At 47.0% G+C, this 20,117-nt stretch overlaps 1 protein-coding gene across 11 annotated transcripts in view; it reads right to left on the reverse strand.

The window, feature by feature from the left end:
• Positions 1–19,886, reverse strand: part of LOC123842382 (zinc finger protein 418-like) — a 45,001-nt gene extending 25,115 nt beyond the window's left edge. For 2 of the 11 annotated variants that reach the window (XM_064580185.1, XM_064580189.1), the window contains exons 1-3: positions 19,084–19,866; positions 16,907–17,033; positions 9,469–11,777 (exon numbers count right to left, since the gene is read on the reverse strand). In XM_064580185.1, coding sequence (XP_064436255.1) covers positions 9,469–11,777; positions 16,907–17,033; positions 19,084–19,161 — 2,514 coding nt within the window. In that variant the 5' untranslated portion in view covers positions 19,162–19,866. Of the gene's footprint in view, positions 1–9,468; positions 11,778–16,906; positions 17,034–17,970 lie in introns of all 11 variants that reach the window. The other 9 variants (XM_064580180.1, XM_064580179.1, XM_064580188.1 and 6 more) reach the window with 9 other exon arrangements.
• Positions 19,887–20,117: the final 231 nt, after the last annotated feature.

Genomic DNA, 20,117 nt, shown 5'->3' on the forward strand with positions numbered 1-20,117 from the left:
GATTTTTAGGACAAATACAGGTATTCAATATCTTTAAGATCAAAACTAAAATGGGTAAGAACTTCCAGAACTAACTAAAGCTGCATTCAAACTGAACAAGAATAGTAATGTGGGACTAAGTGAATTGGGGAAAATGATTATAGTTTTGTGACTCTTGCTTGAAACATTGCTGGTTCTCTAATGTTTGCTCTTCCAGATTAAGGAAACTTTCTCTTAAGATATCTATGACTTAGAGAAATGTGACTATTCCTTTGTGAACAAATTGAAGCATTTAACTTTTTACCTGAACCCTCTGAAATTCACAAGGTCTCAGCATTCTTTCTTCCATGGCAATCAGAGTCATTTGCGTAAGTTCAATAACAATCTGTTCTCCTTGTAACAGGACACCATTGGAAACATTGGTTATTTTACCAAGGCTTTGACCGGAATGTCATATTTGAGAGAGACGTGCATAGACTCAGATATGACCACACAGCTTTAAGGAACTAAGATGACTTTATGAAACCTGGAGCCATAAAGCCCCTTGGAATTGTTGGCCTGATACCTTGCTTACAGAGTTCCCAGCAGCCTTCTCAGGTGGGAGTAAACAGTGTCACTTCCTGGCAGGTGCAGGAACCTCAAGATATACTGGGGACCGCGTGAAAAGGAATTTGCCCAAATCTACAGGTACTGCAAGCATGTCTGATGGCAAGTATTTGCTTGGCTTCTGGCCTGGAGTCTACTAAGAGTTCAACCTAGAAATTCCTTACAAAAAGTTCCAGCAAAGCAGATTGTAATTATACGACCTATAATTAATCACTATTCTTGCTGAGCTTATGTAAATGATTAGGCCATGTTTGTTAAAATTGGACTTGTTTTGGGGTGCCTGGGTGGCCCAGTTGGTTGAGCGACTGCCTTCGGCTCAGGTCATGATCCTGGAATCCCGGGATCGAGTCCCGCATCGGGCTCCCTGCTTGGCAGGGGGTCTGCTTCTCCCTCTGACCCTCTTCCCTCTCGTGCTCTCATTCTCTCTCTCTCAAAGAAAGAAATAAAATCTTTAAAAAATAATAATAAAATTGGGACTTGTTTTACAAACAAATTAGTCCTGATTTGGCTATCTTTGATTAAAAATGAGGGTTATTATACAGAAAAATTATGTTTCAATGACCCACCTTTGCGGATGTTAAATCCTAGTTCTCATTGTTTTTGAATGTTGTTTACCTGAGTTAGACAACTTGAGGTAGACTTCAGAGAAATTGCCACAATAGCTCATGATAGGCAATCTTCTTGCTTGTTATTCTCTGGGGATAATAACAAGACCCCATGGGCATATGATTATTTGAACAGCTGAAAAATGGGATTCAGTCCCCCAAGAAATTTGTAACTCAGCTCTCATCTTGACCAATTCCGTGTGGCTAGAATGATGCAATTTCTCCTTAAAAGTTGGAGTGTACCCCACTCCATGGGGTTAACTATGGACTTGTAGAGATAATGGATGACTCCACTTTCCCTATGATTGGATTGGATGATGCACTTGGGGATGCCCTTATCTCTTGAGACAAGTCTTCTCCCACTTGCCAGTGATTCCTTGTAATTAGGATTATTATTAAGGCTTGACCTCAAACAAAGAAGGCTTCTTGACGGCTTTTTTTAAAAAAAGATTTTATTTATTTATTTGGGAGAGAGAGGGTGAGCGAGAGAGCTCAAGCAGGGGGAGCAACAGAGGGAGAGGGAGAAGCAGACTTCCCGCTGAGCAGAAAGCCTGATGTGGGGCTCAGTCTCAAGACCCTGAGATCATGACCTGAGCTGAAGGCAGCTGATTAACTGACTGAGCCACCCAGGCGTCCCAAGATGGTTTTATTCCTAAGCCATATTTACCCTAGAAGCCACCTGTTTATGTAAAATTCCAAGTAGAGGCTTTCACCAAGCATACAGTGACCATCCTTTTTTTTTTTTTTTTTAAGATTTTATTTCTTTCTTTGAGAGAGAGAGAATGAGAGAGAGAAAGAGCACCAGAAGGGGGAGGGTCAGAGGGAGAAGCAGACAAGCAGAACAACCTTAACTGGACAATGACAACGCCTCCAGTATTTTGTAGGCCCTCGTTAGCATACAATGCTGGGAGGTTGCGCAAGGGGTATGTTCTGTTTTGTGGCATGCCGAAGTGCTCAGCGCTAAACTGGGAGAGAATGCATGATCTACAGCTAAAGAGAAATGTTAATCAATCATGTAGGCTAAGGATGCTTCTTTAACCTTAAGATTACTCGGTTGGCCCAAGGGCCCAAGGTGGCTTCACCCATACACACAGTTTTTCGTAGGACTGAAAGAAGACCGTGGCTGCCCCCATTTTGACTTCAAACTTTCTAGCTGGATTCTTTCCAGCTTGTCTCTGGACTCAGATGGAAGACCCTGCTGGCAAGGCATCCCCTGATGGGAACAAAAACTAACCCCTCGGGCGCCTGGGTGGCTCAGATGGTTAAGCGTCTGCCTTCGGCTCAGGTCATGATCCCAGGGTTCTGGGATCGAGTGCCGCATCGGGCTCCCTGCTCCTTGGGAGCCTGCTTCTCCCTCTGCTTCTCTCTTTCTCTCTGTCTCTAATGAATAAATAAATAAAATCTTAAAAAAAAAACAACAAAAAAAACTACCCCCTTGAGCACTAAGGATTGCCCTGAGCCAGCAAGTCCCCACCCATGACTGACTCCAGGACTATGATCTACTTGACTTTCACTGCATGTACCCATCCACCTTGGCCCCACGTATTCCTTCTATAAACCTGAAGTTACTTTTGTCACTTTGGAGTCAGTCTTTGAGAGGTTAGTCCAGGGTCTTCTCTGCATTGGCCTCGCTGAGAAAAATTCCTTCCCTGTTTCACCAACATCTCTTCCTCTGCCTTTAGATTTTCTCACTAGGGAGCAGCCAAACCTAGTCTGTTTGGGACCCTTAGGTGAGGTGCTCTTGCATCCCTGTGCCCCAACAGTGCAACAAAGTCATAATTTGTGGACCAACCGGCTCCTGAGGTTTTTCCCCTTAAAATAATCGACAACCTAATCCTCTGAGTTTAGTCCAGACTTCTACACCGTACCGCCACCTGAGGGCGCCCGAGCAGTCACGATGGTGCGCGCGGCAGGAATGGAGGACTCGCCTGTGGACTGTGCTATGTCCCTGAGGAGCAAGGACGGCCAGAGCTCTGGGCAGGGCACTGCCTTAAGGATCGGAGGGGGGGGGGGCGCCTGGGTGGCTCAGTCGTTAAGCGTCTGCCTTCGGCTCAGGTCATGATCCCAGGGTCCTGGGATCGAGCCCCGCATCGGGCTCCCTGCTCCGCGGGAAGCCTGCTTCTCTCTCTCCCACTCCCCCTGCTTGTGTTCCCTCTCTCGCTGTGTCTCTCTCTCTGACAAATAAATAAATAAAATAAAAATCTTAAAAAAAAAAAAAAAAAGAGGATCAGTGGTGGGAACTCAGCCTCCAGAGGGTCCTTCCTAAATCTTCTACCCAGGGTGCTGACTCCCTCCATGTGTCTCCTCTATCCCTGTGCCAGCCCTGCTCTCCGGCCTGGTACTGAGGTCCTCGGGACACACCACCCTGATCTCCCCATGCTCAGCCCCTTTCAGGCTGACCCCCCAAGATGCGACCTCGTTCACACGTGGGCCTGCGGAGTTAAAGACCTCTGCAGGTTCCCATTCTAAAGCGCCCGACCTAAATAACCTCTTCCTTAGGGAGGAGTCTGAACTCCTCCTAGTCTCCTGTCCTTTTTTTTTTTTTTTAAAGATTTTATTTATTTATTTATTTGACAGAGAGAGAGGACAAGTGGGTGGAGGGGCAGAGAGAGAGGGAGAAACAGACTCCCCGCAGAGCTGGGAGCCCAACGTGGGGCTCCATCCCAGAACCCCAGAATCATGACCTGAGCTGAAGACAGATGCTTAACCGAATGAGCCACCCAGGCGCTCCTCTTTTTTTTTTTTTAATAAAACCGTAGGGAATGAAAAATTTTGTTTTGAGGCATTGACTTTACAGCCCACGCATTAAGGGCAGTCTTAAAAGATTTTTTTTTTAAAAGATTTTTTTATTTATTCATTTGAGACACAGAGATACAGAGAGAGAGAGAGAGAGCATGAGCAGGGAGAGAGGCAGAGGGAGAGGGAGAAGCAGGCTCCCCGCTGAGCAGGAAGCCCGATGCGGGGCTCAATCCCAGGATGCTGGGATCATGACCTGAGCCGAAGGCAGACGCTTAACGACTGAGCCACCCAGGCGCCCCCTTAAAGATTTTTATACTGGCTGTTTCCCCCTCTATCCACTCTCTTGCACAGCTGGCAGAGGTCAGGTCCAGACTTCTAAAGTCTGAGAACTAGTACACTACAGGTGAGATGGTCCCCTGCTGTAGCCAAGCTGACGGTGCAGGACTAGCCAAGAGATGCAGAGCCCAGGTGGCAATTGCAGGTTGAAGCAGGAAACCTGACCTTCTTGTGCATCTCCCAGTCTGCAAATGCAAAGGATCTGACACACAAGCCCTCAGGTGGAGGGGGTGCCACTTGGCATGGAGGCTGATAGTGGATAAAAAGAGGCACAAGGTCAAAGGCAAAGGTCAAACAAAGGCTCAAAATCACCACAGGGAGGGAACAAACAAAAACTGCAACAACACTGACTCCTGATCTTAGAGGAGACTTTCTGCCTTGATCCCTGACTATTTGGTTGATACTGGGCCCCACCTGACTCCCAGCCCTTCCAGTCCAAGGGGAGGTGGGAAGTGGCCCCAATGCAACCCCGTCCCCACCGTGGTCTTTCCCTGAATCTGAGGTCTGGAAACACAGCCCAGGCTACTGCTGAGATGCACAGAATGTAGACTCCTCTGGGGACCCGCAGTCAACCATTACAGAAAGAGAAGGAATTAAATCACTTGGAGGCTGGCGTTCCATAGTGAGAATTTCTCCCAGTGTACTGGATCGAATCGGAGGAGGCGACTCTGACCTGAGTGGGTGTACACAACCTTGTCACTACTAACATGAGACCAGCCAGATTTTCAGTCACCAGTCAGGGTGTTCAGGGACGTCCCTCCCCTCTGGCCTGTCAGGATTAAGGTCTCCTGCCTGTGAGGCTCCTACAGACCTCCAGGCAGCTCACAGCCCCCACAGCTGCTGTCTGCCTGGCCTTGTAAAGTGTCCTGCACACGCCAAGCTTTAGTTTTCCACCAAACACCCAAGTACAGTTTTTCAGCCCCTTGTTTGAACATATCCCATTCTCACATTGGGAGAATTTACACTCTGAAATCAGCAAACACTGCAGAGCATGGATGGATTTTTTGTCTTTCTGAATGCCTGGACTTAGGAAAATGATGATGTAATGGTAAGAATGCACCATAGACTTAAATGTGTAAGGTGTTTTGGGGAATGATATTGTGCAGGACACAAAAAAATCTCAGGAAAAATAATGAAGAAATAGCCTCCCAGTATTACCATGAACCCATAGAGAAAATGTCATAGCATGTAAGAATGAGAAAAATTCTAACATTTATCTTTGTTGTATGCATGTCTTATTTGTAATTGAAAGGGAGTTAGCCATAACTCATATCAAAGAAAACAGGCAAATGATACAAATAGAAATTGTACCAAAGAAGACATACAGGGGGTAAATAAACACATGAAAAAAATGCTGAAAGGCAAAATCCCTAGGAAATGCAATTACAACACAGCACTACACACATATTAAAAGGGCAGACATTGGGGCGTCTGGCTGGCTGAGTCGGTGAGGGTCTGCCTTCAGATCGAGTCATGATCCCAGGGTCTCGGGATCAAGCCCCGCATCAGGCTCCCTGCTCAGCGGGAAGCCTGCTTCTCCCTCTCCCACTTCCCATGCTTGTGTTCCCTCTCTCATTGTCTCTCTCTCTGTCAAATTAATAAAATCTTTAAAATAAAAAATTTGAAAAAAAAAAAAGGGCTGACATTAAAGACTGACCCTCCCTCTCAAGTACTGGCAGGGAATGAAAATGCTGGAGCTCTCATACATGCCTGGTGGGAATGAAATAGTGAACAGCTCAGATCCCACTTTGGCCCTTTCATGAAACTGTTAAACACTCACATACAAGTGACTTAGCCACTGTGCTTCTGAGTTTTAACAGAGGAGAAATGAAACCTCTACCTGCATTAAGAATACATACAGAGGGGTAAATATGCAAAAGTCAAAAACTGGAAATAACCCAAGTGCTCCAAACAGATGAAGAGATCAATAGTGGTACACCCAGAGAAGAAAACAGTACTGTTGAATGAAAGGGACATACGTGCAAAACCACCTCCAGCCCTCAGGCCAACGAAAAAGGCTGAGAAGTCCACCTAGAGGAGAAATGTTTATTTATGGACTTTGGGGCAGAAGACTATCTTGAGCAACCATAACATGAGTAGGACTCCGCACCACCACCTCCAGAAAGATCTGCTTTTTTAGCCCTAGAGGCTGGGGAGTACCTGGGAGACACCCTGGGAAGAGGATGTTTCAGAACAGGTGTCTGCCACAGTCCTTTAGGATACCAACAAGAATGCTGACTGGGCAGGGTCACAAAAGCTACATCCCTGGAGGATGAATTCTCCCTTGTCTTTACCTTTCTCCTGCCTTCACTTGTCACAGCGGCCTTGACATGTTAGCACCACAGAGGATAGAAGAATTCAGAGACTTTGGGATTATTTTATGACAAGGACCTCTGTCACACAGGATACGTGTGTCTGAAAGTGGAGAATTTCTGTGCACACTGATCCAGCCCAGCCAGTCACTACAACATCTGTGGATACACTTTTTTTTTTTTAAAGATTTTATTTATTTATTTGAGAGAGAGAATGAGAGAGAGCACATGAGAGGGGGGAGGGTCAGAGGGAGAAGCAGACCCCCTGCTGAGCAAGGAGCCCGATATGGGACTCGATCCCGGGACTCCCTCCAGGATCATGACCTGAGCCGAAGGCAGTCGCTTAACCAACTGAGCCACCCAGGCGCCCCATGTGGATACACTTTTTTAAGAGATACACACCACCTAGGTGGCTGGTGTCTCCTCTGCTCCCTAATTGCCCAATCATCCAGATTACCAATTATAGTTCCCCTGCCTGTGGTGTTACAAGTGAATACTGTACACCAGGTCACAAGGCTCCGTTGAAGGATCTGGGGTAGAGATTCCACTCAACAGCGCCTGGCATCCTGTGCTATCAGCTGTGGAGAAGCAAAATATTCCTGTTGTTTCCACAGCACTGGAATGGTCTCAACTGCTCCCTTTTCATGGTGACCTCTGAGCACACAAAACTTGCTAGGATCCAGACCACAAAACCCAGATGTGGATCCTGGGAGGCTGTATTAGCTAGAACTGGTATTACACAGGACCCCACACTGGGTGATTACACAAGAGAAATTTATTTTCCCACAAATCTGGAGTCTAGAAATTAGACCTAACGGGTCAGCAGGGTTAGTTTCTTCTGAGGCCTCTGTCCTTGGCTTAGATCTGGGGATTCCCTTTCTTCACATGGTCATCTGTGTGTGCCTGTATCCTCATCTCTTCTTATCATGAAGCCAGTCATACTGCCTAAGAGTCCATCCTAATAACCCATTTCAACTTCTGGTCTCTTTAAAGATGCTGTAGCTAACAGTGTCACATTGTGAGGTACTGGGGCTTACAACTTTAACATATGAATGTTAGGTACAGAATTCAGCCCATAACAAAGGTCTTGAGTTTTAATGCAAATTAAAGCCCAAGCTGGAGAGCAGAACTGACCTCTGTATTGTTTATTTGCAATCATCCACTCTGAGACACAGTAAGTTTGGGTGGCAATGAACTCTGTTCACTCCTATGTCTGGCAGAGCTCAATTCTAATTTCACACCACCCCTTAAAGTGAATTTAACACCTAAGACTAATGGTAATTAAACAAAAAAGGCATTTAGTAATGCATAAACCAGAGCAGCACATAGCACCCAATTCCTGTGTTGCTGACTTAGAAGCTGCAAAGATTTATCACAATCCTCAGGAGACTAACAACGTCCCTAAAATATTTACTCTTTCTCTGCAAAACACCATCCAGAACTCAAGAGGTACGGAGGGTCAACACTGGGTCACATCCATGCACTAACTTAGAAGGCAATGAGGAGATCCCAGTACCCATAACTTCCATCAGCAAACGACAAAGCAAAGTGGTCAGCGTCATTAAGCTGGGTGGTGACAGATGTTCGTTACTGGGACCATCCAGGTGGCAGAAGTGAAATGATTTCTGTCACAGAATCTGACAGTGACTTCCAGCAATGACTTCAGACACATCAGAACACCCAATACAACTTCTGAACTTTCCCAAATAGCTGGAACTTACGGGAAGTCACTCCACTGTGGACAGGCAGGTGAACAAAACTCAATTCAGGAAGGTGGCTGCCTCATAAGGTTCTCCTCAGCATAATACACTAAGGAAGGAACTATCACCTTCTCCACCATTTTAAAGTCTTTCTGCAGTGTGAACTCTGAAGTGTGGAATGAAGACAGATGTCTAGCTGAAGGACTGGTGTCCTTCACCTCACTCATGTGGTCATGCTCCAAGGTGAATTCGGATTTTTATGAAACGGTTATCTTTGCCCAAAACATTACCCACATTCTTCACCTGTGTCTTAGCTGAGGCCGCTCTCACAAAATATGATAAACTGGGTGGCTTGTAAGCAACAGAAATTTCTCACTTCTGGAGGCTGGATATGTCCCATAACATTCCCCATACGGTCTGGTTTTGTGTCTGGTGAGGACCAGCTTCCGGATTTATAGATCTCCCCAAAGGGTCCTCACATGATTGATAGGGGAAGCAAGCTGTCTCAGAATACTTAGAAGACATTAAAACCATTCATTAGGAATTCACACACATGATCCATTCTAGTATCAATTACCTCCCAAAGACATCACCTGCTACTCCTATTGCATTACAGGACAGGGAGTCAACATATCAACATCAGTGAACAGAACCATTTAGTTCATGTTACTACCCATAAAGACACAATTTACTGCGTACTTTCTCATCTTGAATGAGACTGCAAATTTAGCTGAAAGATTTCCCACATCCCCGGTACTCCTAACGTCTTTTTCCAGTGTGAACTCTGTGATGGTAACTGAGAGCACCATAACTGAAAAAAGATTTCCCACATTCACTGCACTCATAAGGCCTTTCTCCTGTGTGAATTCTCTGGTGTTGAATGAATGTCGACTTGTACTTCAACAATTTCCCACATTCATTACACTTATAAGGCTTTTCACCTGAGTGAACCTTTATGTGTACATTCAGGGTATTTCTTTGGAAGAAGGACTTGCCACATTCACTGCACTCATAAGGCCTTTTTCCAGTGTGAAGTCTCTGGTGAGAACGGAGGAGGGAACGAGAAGTGAAAGTTTTCCCACAGTGACTGCATTTATAAGGCCTTTCTCCAGTGTGAACTCTCTGGTGATCACGGAGATAAGAACTACAAGTAAAAGATTTCCCACAATCACTACAATCGTAAGGACTTACTGCAAGGTGACTTTGACGATGATACCGGAGGGCGCGGCTGTAACTAAAAGATTTCCCACATTCACTGCACAGATAAGGCTTTTCTCCTGTGTGAATTCTCTGGTGTTGAATGAACGTCGACTTATAGTTCAAAGATTTCCCACATACATTACATTTGTAAGGCCTTTCACCCGAGTGAACCTTGATGTGTACATTGAGACTATTCCTTCGGCAAAAGGTCTTGCCACATTCACTGCATTCATAAGGCCTTTCACTATTGTGAACTCTTTTGTGAGAACGAAGGTGAGAAGTAGTGGTAAAAGACTTCCCACAGTCACTGCATTTATAAGGCCGTTCTCCAGTATGAACTCTCTGGTGAGAACGAAGGGCAGATCTAGTAGCAAAAGATTTCCCACAATCATGGCACTCATGAGGCCGGTCTCCTGTGTGAATTCTCTGGTGTTCAACAAATGTTGACTTACATTTCAATGATTTCCCACATTCATTACACTTATAAGGCTTTTCACCTGAGTGAACCTTTAGGTGCACACTCAGGCTATTTCTTCGGACAAAGGACTTGCCACATTCACTGCACTCATAAGGTCTCTCTCCAGTGTGAACTCTCTGGTGATAATGGAGGGCTGAATTAGCAGTAAAAGATTTCCCACATTCACTGCATTCGTAAGGCCTTTCTCCAGTATGAAGTCTCTGGTGATCACGGAGGACAGACCTCGTGGTAAAAGATTTCCCACATACACTGCATTCATAAGGCCTTTCTCCAGTGTGAACTCTCTGGTGAGAATGAAGGACAGAACTAGTGGCAAAAGATTTCCCACATTCACTGCACTCATAAGGCCTTTCTCCTGTGTGAATCCTCTGGTGTTTAATCAGTGTTGACTTACACTTCAAAGATTTCCCACATTCATTACACTTATAAGGTTTTTCATCTGAGTGAACCTTTACGTGTACTTTGAGGATATTTCTTCGGATAAAGGACTTGCCACATTCACTGCACTCATAAGGCCTTTCTCCAGTGTGAATTCTGTGATGATAATGGAGGTGAGTCCTACAGATAAAAGATTTCCCGCATTCACTGCACTCATAAGGCCTTTCTCCAGTGTGAATTCTCTGGTGTTTAATCAATGTGGACTTCCACTTAAAAGATTTCTCACATTCATCACACTTATAAGGCCTTTCACCTGAGTGAACCTTTATGTGTACTTTGAGACTATACCTTCGGACAAAGGACTTGCCACATTCACTGCACTCATAGGGCCTTTCTGCAGTGTGAACTCTCTGGTGAGCATGGAGGATAGAACTAGTGGTAAAAGATTTCCCACAATCACTGCACTCATACGGTCTTAAGTCTGTGTGAGATCTCTGATGATAACAAAGGGCAGACATAGAGGGAAAAGATTTTGCACAGCCACAACATTTATAAAACCTTTCTCCAGGGCGAACCCTATGAGTAATCAACACTGATCTATGGATAAAAGGTTTTGCACATCCACTGCAAACATAACTCTTCGCTCCATTGTGCCATCCCTGGGGATGAATGAGGACAGAGTTGCAGCCTACGGATTTCCCACATTTGCTGCACATGTATTGCCTGGATCCACTGTGAGTTTTACCATGTTCATTCAGGGCTGACCTTTGCCTAAGTGATTTTCCATATTTGCCAAACTCATAATGTCTTTTTCCAATATGGTATCTCTGATGTATGGCAAATAAGGATTTGTACCTGAATGCTTTCCCGCATTCACTGCACACAAAGGACTGTCTTCCAAGGTGGACACCCTGGTCCTGACTATGTGTGTGTTTGGGACCAAAGGCGTTCTTGCATTCTCCCCAGGTGTCATGACTTTTTCTGCTTTGTAAAGTTGCCCTGCACTGGGTGATCGTGTGTGGCTTCTCCCCAGTACGAGTGGCCTCTTGCTGCAGATGCCCTGAGCCAGACAGGAAATCCTTCTGAACTTCTCCACAGGTAAGGGGCTTTCCTGCACCATGGAATCCCCAGCTCTTCACAACAGAGGCCCTGTCCACACGGCTTCTGAAGGGTTTCTCTCCCATGTGCTGTTTCTCATGTTTTCTGAAGTCAGTAATGAAATAAAATCGTTTCCCACAGGCCCCACACCTCAACAGTCTCTGGCTGTTTTCTTTTCCCTGGTGCGCAGCCAAATGGAAAATGTCTCTCAAGACTGGACCACACATTTCACAGGGGTGGGTCTTCCGGGAAGACTGAGCTGCCTTGGGCGTCCTGGTCTGTGACACGCCTACAGAAGTGCTCTGGGCAAAGGGTGCCTCCTCATCCTCTGCTCCACAGCAACAACCTGAAGGCAAAGAAGCGCTGGTGAAATTTGTGTTGACAATAGTGAAGGGATGAGCCCATCACATAATATACATGGGTCTCACCTAGGCATGCTTTTCCAGACACTGGAGATGGAAAACAGCTGGAGTGGTTGCTGCGCATTATTGGGCCCTGATAGTCAAAGTAATGTGGAGAGCTCACTAAAAGAATGGGAAACTAGGGTATGACAGAAGGAAGAGAGCCAGGTCGAAACCTTACTTCTCTTCCCACAAGTTAGCGTAGGACCAATTCTGCTGGTGATATCTAAGTACAAGGCTGTAGGAAAATCCAATCCCCATAAATTTGCTGCTGTTCAATGTCAGTTTAAGGACATATGAATGGGGCGCTTGGGTATGTCAGTCGGTTAAGCATCTCCCTTCAGCTCAGGTCTTGATCCCAAAGTCCTGGGATTGAGCCCCTTATCTGGCCCCCTGCTCAGAGGGGAGTCTGATTCTCCCTCTCTCTCTCTGCCACTCCCCTTGCTCATTCCCTCTCTCTCAAATAAATACATAACATCTTTTTAAAAAACTTAAAAAAAAAAAAAGACATGTGAATATCTCATGGTAAAACGTTTGGGGGTGAATGGAGTAGACAGAAAGAGCAGTGACAGTAAGAGGTGAGATATGGAGGCCTGAGAAGCACTGATTACCCTTATATTGGATGTCATGGAATTACCAATGGAACAGAACCCAGAATTCACAAATTGTCAACAGTGAAGAAGGAAAGAGAGAGACAGGGTGTGGCCATCAGCAATCACACCAAACTATGGTGGAAGAAACAAAGGTGCCTGGTATGATCTGAACACAGGTCTGATATCACCCCTTCCCCAGCTTCTATTCACCAGAAACAGAGCCCCTGTGAGCCCACCTGGTCATGTGTGGAGAATGTCCATGCTATGACACACAAAGGACTCCTCCCTATAAGCCCTCCTGAGCAACTACAAGATACCAGGAGGATAGAAATACTGAAGGAAAACAGGGCACGTGGACAACCAAACTGTCCCAGAGCTACTCAGGAGAGCAGACACAGAAAAACATCCTATGTGACTGATGGCAGCAGGATGGGAGAATAGGAGATACCATCCTTCACGGCAACAAAAATCACGGCATTACCTCAGCGAGCTCAACAGTGCCATTAAGACTAAGTAGGCACAGTGGAGCATAAAGAAGGGCACAAGCACACAGGAAAGATAACTGGAGCCTGCTGTAGCAGAGACTGTGGGGTAGGTGGGAAATAAGGGCTGGGGCTACCTCCATCAGCCACAGGGCGCGTGCTCCTGCAGTCCCTGCTCAGCACAGACTCCGGCTGCCGGCTCCACAGGGGACACTGGCACCCCTGCCACCAAGTCAACCAAAGGCTAAAGCCAAAGCAATAGTGAGAGAGATCAAAGCTGAAGGCAGCACATTTATGATTTCAAACTAGATTACAAAGCTATAGTATTCAAAACAACAGGGTACTGGCTTAAAAACAGTCCAAGGGAACAGAATAAAAACTCCAGAAGTAAACATTCATATATAGAGTCAACTAATATTTGACAATTATGCCAAAAATCTACACTAGGGAAGAATAATCTCTTTAATAATGTTGTGCAATCTATGGGGAGCTCGGGGGTCACATTTGGTTGAGCTTCGACTCCTGGTTTCAGCTCAGACAGTGATCTCAGGGTCATGAGAGCAATCTCCACATCTTTCAGCTTAGAGCCTGCTTGGGACTGTCTATCTCCCACTCCCTCTGCCCCTCCCCACCATTGTCTGTGTCTCTCTCTAAAATAAATAATTAAATGGGGTTTTTTTCTTTTCTATATGATATACTTTTTTTTTTTTGGCTACAACATGTTTTTTATTATGTTATGTTAATCACCCTACATTACATCATTAGTTTTTGATGTAGTGTTCCACAATTCATTGTTTGCGTATAACACCCAGTGCTCCATGCAGTACGTGCCCTCTTTAATACCCATCACCAGGCTAACCCATCCCCCCACCCAGTAATTAAATGTTTAAAATACTGTTGTGAAGGGCGCCAGGGTGGCTTGACTGTTGAGCATATGACTTCTGGTTTCAGCTCAGGTCATGAACTAAGTGTTCTGAGATGGAGCCAGCATCGGACTCCACGCTCAGTGCGGAGTCTGCTTTAGATTCATTTTCCCTCTCCCTCAGCCCCTCCCTGCTTGCTCTCTCTCTCAAATAAATAAATAAATCTTAAAAAAAAAATAACAATAAAATACTGCTGTGAAATCTAAATATCCAAATGAAAAAACAATGAAACTTGATCCTCATCCTATAGCACACATGGAAATGAAGTTGAAATTGAATCAATACTTAAACATATGACCTTTAACCCGAAAACTCCTAGGAAAACATAGGGAAAAACCTCCTTAACCTTATTCCTGCCAATGATTTTTTGAATATGACATCTAAAGCATACACAACAGTAGCTAAAAACTATAAGTACTACCATACCAAATTGAAAAGCTGCACCAGGGCCAATGAAACACACAAGAGAGTGAAAAGGATGTACAAGTGACTAACATGTTGTCACAGTCACGAATCATCAGGGAAATGAAAACCAAACCATGGGCGCTGGGTGACTCAGTGGGTTAAGCGTCTATGTTCGGCTCAGGTCATGATCTCAGGGTCCTGGGATTGAGTCCCATGTCAGGCTCCCTGCTCAGCTGGGAATCTGCTTCTCCCTCTCCTTCTGCCCCTCCTCCCCACTCGTGCTCTATCTCTCTCAAATAATAAAAATCTTAAAAAAACAAAACAAAACAAAAACCCATAAGCACAAGATATCACCTCCTACCTGTCACAATGGCTATTACCAAAAAGACAAGAGGTAACACATTGATTAGGATGTGCAGGAAAAATAACATTTGAATACTGCTGCTGGGCATGTAAATAGGTAAGTGATTATGGAAAATATTAGGGATACCCACCAAAAATTGAAAATACAACTATCATATAGTCCACCACTGCTATTTCTAGGTATGTATCACAAGGAAACAAAATCAGTATCTCCACAAAGTATCTGAACACGAATATCTACTGCAGTATTATTCACAATAGCAAATATATGGAAACATCGGTAGGTGTGTGTGAGTGTTTAAAATGACAAAGAAGGGACGCCTGACTGGCTAAGTTGGTAGCGCATCCAACTCTTGATCTCAGGGTGGTGAGTTTAAGCCCCACACTGGGTATGGAGTCTATGAAAAAAAATAAAATAAAAAAATAAATTGTGTCAAATGAATAAATAAATAAAGAGACAAAGAACAATTACTACATACACACATACAGGAATATTCAGCCATAAAAAAAGAAAGCAACACTGCCACTTCCCACAGAAGAACCTGGAAAACCTTATGTAGAGTCAAATCAGCCACACAGCAAAATGCAAACTTTGTACGGTATCACTTACATGAGGATTCCTAAAAAAAGATATAAATCAAACTCATAGATACGGAGAGTAGAAAGCCAGGAGCTCAGGGTTGAGGGAAATGGGAAGATGTTGGTTAGGGGTACACACTCACTTTCACATACAGGATGAGTAATTTCTAACAATCTAATGTACAGGAGGTTGATTACAGTTGTTAATATCGTATTCTACACTTGAAATTTGCGAACAGGATAGATACTAAGTTTTTGAACCACCACCAACAAAAAAGGTAATTATGTCAAGTGATGGTGTGCTGTAACTTCATGTTGTTGTTGTTTTTTTTTAAAGATTTTATTTATTTATTTGACAGAGAGAGAGACAGCGAGAGCAGGAACACAAGCAGGGGGAGTGGGAGAGGGAGAAGCAGGCTTCCCGCCGAGCAGGGAGCCCGATGTGGGACTCGATCCCAGGACCCTGGGATTATGACCTGAGCCGAAGGCAGACGCTTAATGACTGAGCCACCCAGGCGCCCATAACTTCACGTTGTTAATAATTTTATTTTTTTTAAGATTTTATTATTTATTTGACAGAGAGAGACAGCAAGAGAGGGAACACAAGCAGGGGGAGTGGGAGAGGGAGAAGCAGGCTTCCCACTGAGCACGGAGCCTAATGTGGGGCTTGATCCCAGGACCCTCGGATCATGACCTGAGCCGAAGGCAGACGCCTAACGACTGAGCCACCCAGGCGCCCCTTGTTAATAATTTTATAAGGTAGGGGTGCCTGGGTGACATAGTGGTTTAAGCACCCAACTCTTGGTTTCACCTCAGATGTTTGGGTTGTGATACCGAGGCCCTGCCCCAGACTCTGCTCTCAGCACGGGGTCAGCTTGAGTTTCTCTCTTCTTTTCCCCTCCTCTCCGCTTGCACATGGATGCACACAAACTCTCGCTCTCACTCACTCTCAAATAAATAAATCTAAAAAGAAATTACACTAATCTCATAATGTATATCAAACTATCATGTAATATAACCATACCTCAACAAAGCTCATGGGAGGAGGGCAGGTAGAAGAAGAGATGTAAACACTACTAAAAGAACCATACAGGACAGTCTTGAGAAGTAACCCATGGTCCACATAAGCAGTAAACATGCCAGGGCACCTGGGTGGCTCAGTCGTTACTCGTCTGCATTCAGTCCTGGGATCGAACCCTGCATCGGGCTCCCTGCTCTGCGGGAAGCCTGCTTCTCCCTCTCCCATTCTCCCTGCTTGTGTTCCCTCTCTCACTGTGTCTCTCTCTGTCAAATAAATAAATAAAATCTTAAAAAAAAAAAACAAAAACATGTCAATGTCTGCAATTTCAGGCACAGGCAGGCACAAGGAAATGGCACCTAAAGGAAGGGTTCAAAACCCGGGCCACAGAAATGGCACGGATCTGAACACACGGACCCAGCCAGGGAGAGGGCAAGCAAGGTGCAATCCATCAGCCTCACTGCATGACTACTAACCTCCAATCTTACCCGATCAGGGCTCAGCACAGAGGGTACTGGGAGCTGCAGGGCAGAGAAAAGGGCACACCAACAACTCAGAGCTAGCAACAAAAGCAACTAACCAGAAAGCTGGGGAAGCAAGCAGTGCCCACAGTCCACACGAGGGAAGGACTAACCTACCCTGGAAAATGCAGAGGGGGGACTCGGGAGCACAGAGTCTAGTCCAGGTCAAAGGGGAGGCTGAGGGCCTTACCCAGTGAGGATATAAGTGTAAAGTTCTCCAGCATCACATGGTGGTAGAGCCGTCTCTGAGTCTCATCAAGAAGCTTCCACTCCTTCCAGGAGAAGTACACAGCAATGTCCTCAAAGGTCACACCACACTTTCATGAAAAGGACAAATGAAACCATGAACGTTCTCTCTCTGAGAACACATAATCCAACCCCCCAAACATCCACCCCAGTCTCCCCACTTCAGAATAAATACCAGGTCCTGGTACCTTTAATGCTGCTCTCCTCTCACCTTCCCATCAATCACTGTGTTCAGTCCTCAGCAGTAACAGGCAGGGGGACACATGGATGCACTCTAAGCTCTGGGTTTGGCCTGCAAGGTCCCATCCCTCTGCCACGATATTCCCATGGAGTCTCCCAGTTGTGCCCTCAAGACAGCCAATTATAGGCCCTGATTTACCCGGAAGTCTTCAGTACCTGGGCGCTGAGGCCTTTAGCTCACACTTCCCCTCCATGTGTACAGGATTCTGTAGACTGTACCACTCTCACGTCTTCAGGCCCCACAGATGAACTCCCACACCTTCCTCCCCACACCAAAGGATCCTCCCTTGACTCACACTTGTGCTTGTCACATGACATCCAAAGGATGTTTGACAAACTCAAACAGGTTCCAGTCCCACCCCAGGACTCTCAGGGATCCCAAATGAGGGAAAGCCTCAAATGCTGCTGAGAAGCCCTCCTCACCTGCCTGTAATCTTCCCTTCAATAAGAGACACTCACAACCACATGTCAGCTTAGAGTACTCATAGACCCTCTTCTACTTCTGTGCCACCCATACTGTCCCTCAACAATCAGAACCCACCACTCTCCACTGAACCTTTGTGAAAACCCGAGCGCTAAAGGTCTCCTTGCCAGGCAAAGCGAACCACAAATGACATCTGCCCCAGAACTTTCCCAGCGGCAAGACTTTGCAATACCGCAGACACCGTAAGAGCTGACCACAAGATTCTGGTGAAGCCCTACAATACTAAATAAAGAGAATCCCCAACCGCTCAAATACTCGTAGGAGGGGCCGCCTGGGTGGCTTACTGGGTTCAGCATCTGACTCTTGATCTCAGCACAGGTCTTGATCTCAGAGTCATGCGTTCAAGACTCATGCTGGGCTCCACACTGGGAATGGAGCCTACTTAAACAAAGAAATTAAAAAACAAAACAAAACCCACAAAACTCCTAGTTGTCCTCAGCTACCTCTTGTCCCATCATCCCAGGGAAGGCTTGCCCATGTTTCTGCCAGATCATTCTCTCTCCTTCACCTGTGTTCACAATGCCCAGCAACCCCAAGCACATGCTGAGGAAGAAAACCACTCTTCAGCAGACTTTACTAGGACCCTCTGACCTACTAGCAGTATTACCATGATACTCTGCATTCCCTTCCTAGTTGTGATCCAGATCTCCACCCGGGCCACACAGCAGCCATCACTTTTCAAACCCTCCATCCTGAAACCTTCCCCCAGTTTCCCAAAACATCTTGTCCAGCTGCCCACTTGGCACCATCACTCACACTTCTCCGAACATCTAAGTCGCTTAACAATGTCAAAACAAGGTAGGACATCCCCAAGGATACGCAACCGACTGCTAACTTCCATCAGGCTGATGGGCGCTTCCGTCCCTTCAGCTGCCAGGACCTGTGAAAATCAGTGATGGGAAACCTCACGGAAATGGAGTCGGGAGGTTGAGGCACAGGGAGCTCTCAGGCACTGCCAGTGATCAACTGCAGACGCAACCCACAGAGACGGACTTGACCTTATATGGGGATACTTCTTCACAAGCACAGACCCAAAAAGACAGTCTGTCCTGAGCGCCCCACCCAACGGCTCAGCCAATGAGAAGCCACTGTACCAGCACTTCCCGTTGCCTCCAGGGGACTTACGTTTACAACACCTTCCCGACTTCACCCCTTTCCCCTGAAAAAAGACCACCCCTCTTGCCCTCCGCGCCGACCTACTGCTTGGACTCCGCTTCTCCGTTCCAAACTGCACTTCTCTTCCGTCTCCACAGAAACCCGTTCGTGCGGGTAAAATAACTGTCCGCTCTTGCTTCGTTCTTAGGGTCACGGACCCGAAGCCCCGGGGCCTCCCTCGCTCCCCCTTCTCTCCTCACCTGCAACACCCACCCTTTGCCGTAGCCCTTCTCAGAACGTACCCCAGGAGTCCACCAGTCCTCCGACATCCGAGGCGGGCCGAGCAGCAGTCCGCGGACAGTGCCACCGACTCCTGCCATTGCCTCCTCGCTTAGCCCCGCGGCGGGCTCTCCCCTCTGGCGGCCGGAGAACGCCTATTCACACCCGGCCGAGCCCACCTCACGCCCGCCAGGAGAGACGGGCTTCTCGGGCAGCGAGGGGACGGGCCTCACGGCCGCGCGGCACTGCGCTCCCGACAGGAAGGACGGCGAGCTGCTGTTGCCCGCCGCTGGCGCGGCCCCCTCCCGCCTCGGCCCCGGCCGCCCTCGGCCCGGAGCCCGCTCCCGCACGGGGCCCCCGCCCGCCGCCGCCCGCCTGTCCCGGACGCCGGGGCCTGGGCCGCGGGGGTCTGGGTGCGGGGACGACGCTTACCGGAGCCGGGCCCCTGCGCGCGGCCGCCGCCATCGGACTCGCTGGGCCGAGCGAGGCCGGAGGTGGGCGGACACCCGGACTCGACCGCGTGCGGCGAGGACAGCGCCTCCCCTCGCGTCTTCACGGCCGGTCACCGGAGCCTGACGCGCGCTCCGGCAGCTTACGGGACAAACAGACCCAACCTGAGGCAGAGAGACCTCCTGGGGGATGAGACCGGAAGTCCCGCCCCCGGGGCTTGCGCTCGCCTGGAAACGCCGTGTGCTGTTCCCTCATTGGCTGCTCGCCGCGTCCGCGGGCCGGGCTCTTCCGGGTGGGGCGGCTCCCGGAGCTCTGGCGGTCTCCGGCAGGGGGTGCCCCCCCCTGGAGTTGCCGAGCTGTGGTCACGTGGCGCCCTGAGGGACGCTGGAAAGCGCTGCTCCTCGCCGGGGGGACGGCATTTGCTCCTCGTTAAAGGCAGAGAAGAGCTATGCTTTCAGACTCCGTGAATGTCAGTCAGCTTCCAGAGAAAACTACTATTTTAGATGCTCTTAAATACTTTTACTGAGCTCATTGACATATTATTTTGTACAGCACTTCAAAAAGAAATGAGTCTGTGCATAGCTAGAAAGATGTTGTTCCTCATCAA

The sequence above is a fragment of the Mirounga angustirostris genome, unplaced genomic scaffold (assembly GCF_029215605.1).
Source record: "Mirounga angustirostris isolate CCGP_5_RB_7025 unplaced genomic scaffold, mMirAng1.0.hap1 SCAF_16, whole genome shotgun sequence".
In the NCBI taxonomy this organism is placed as follows: Eukaryota; Metazoa; Chordata; class Mammalia; order Carnivora; family Phocidae; genus Mirounga; species Mirounga angustirostris.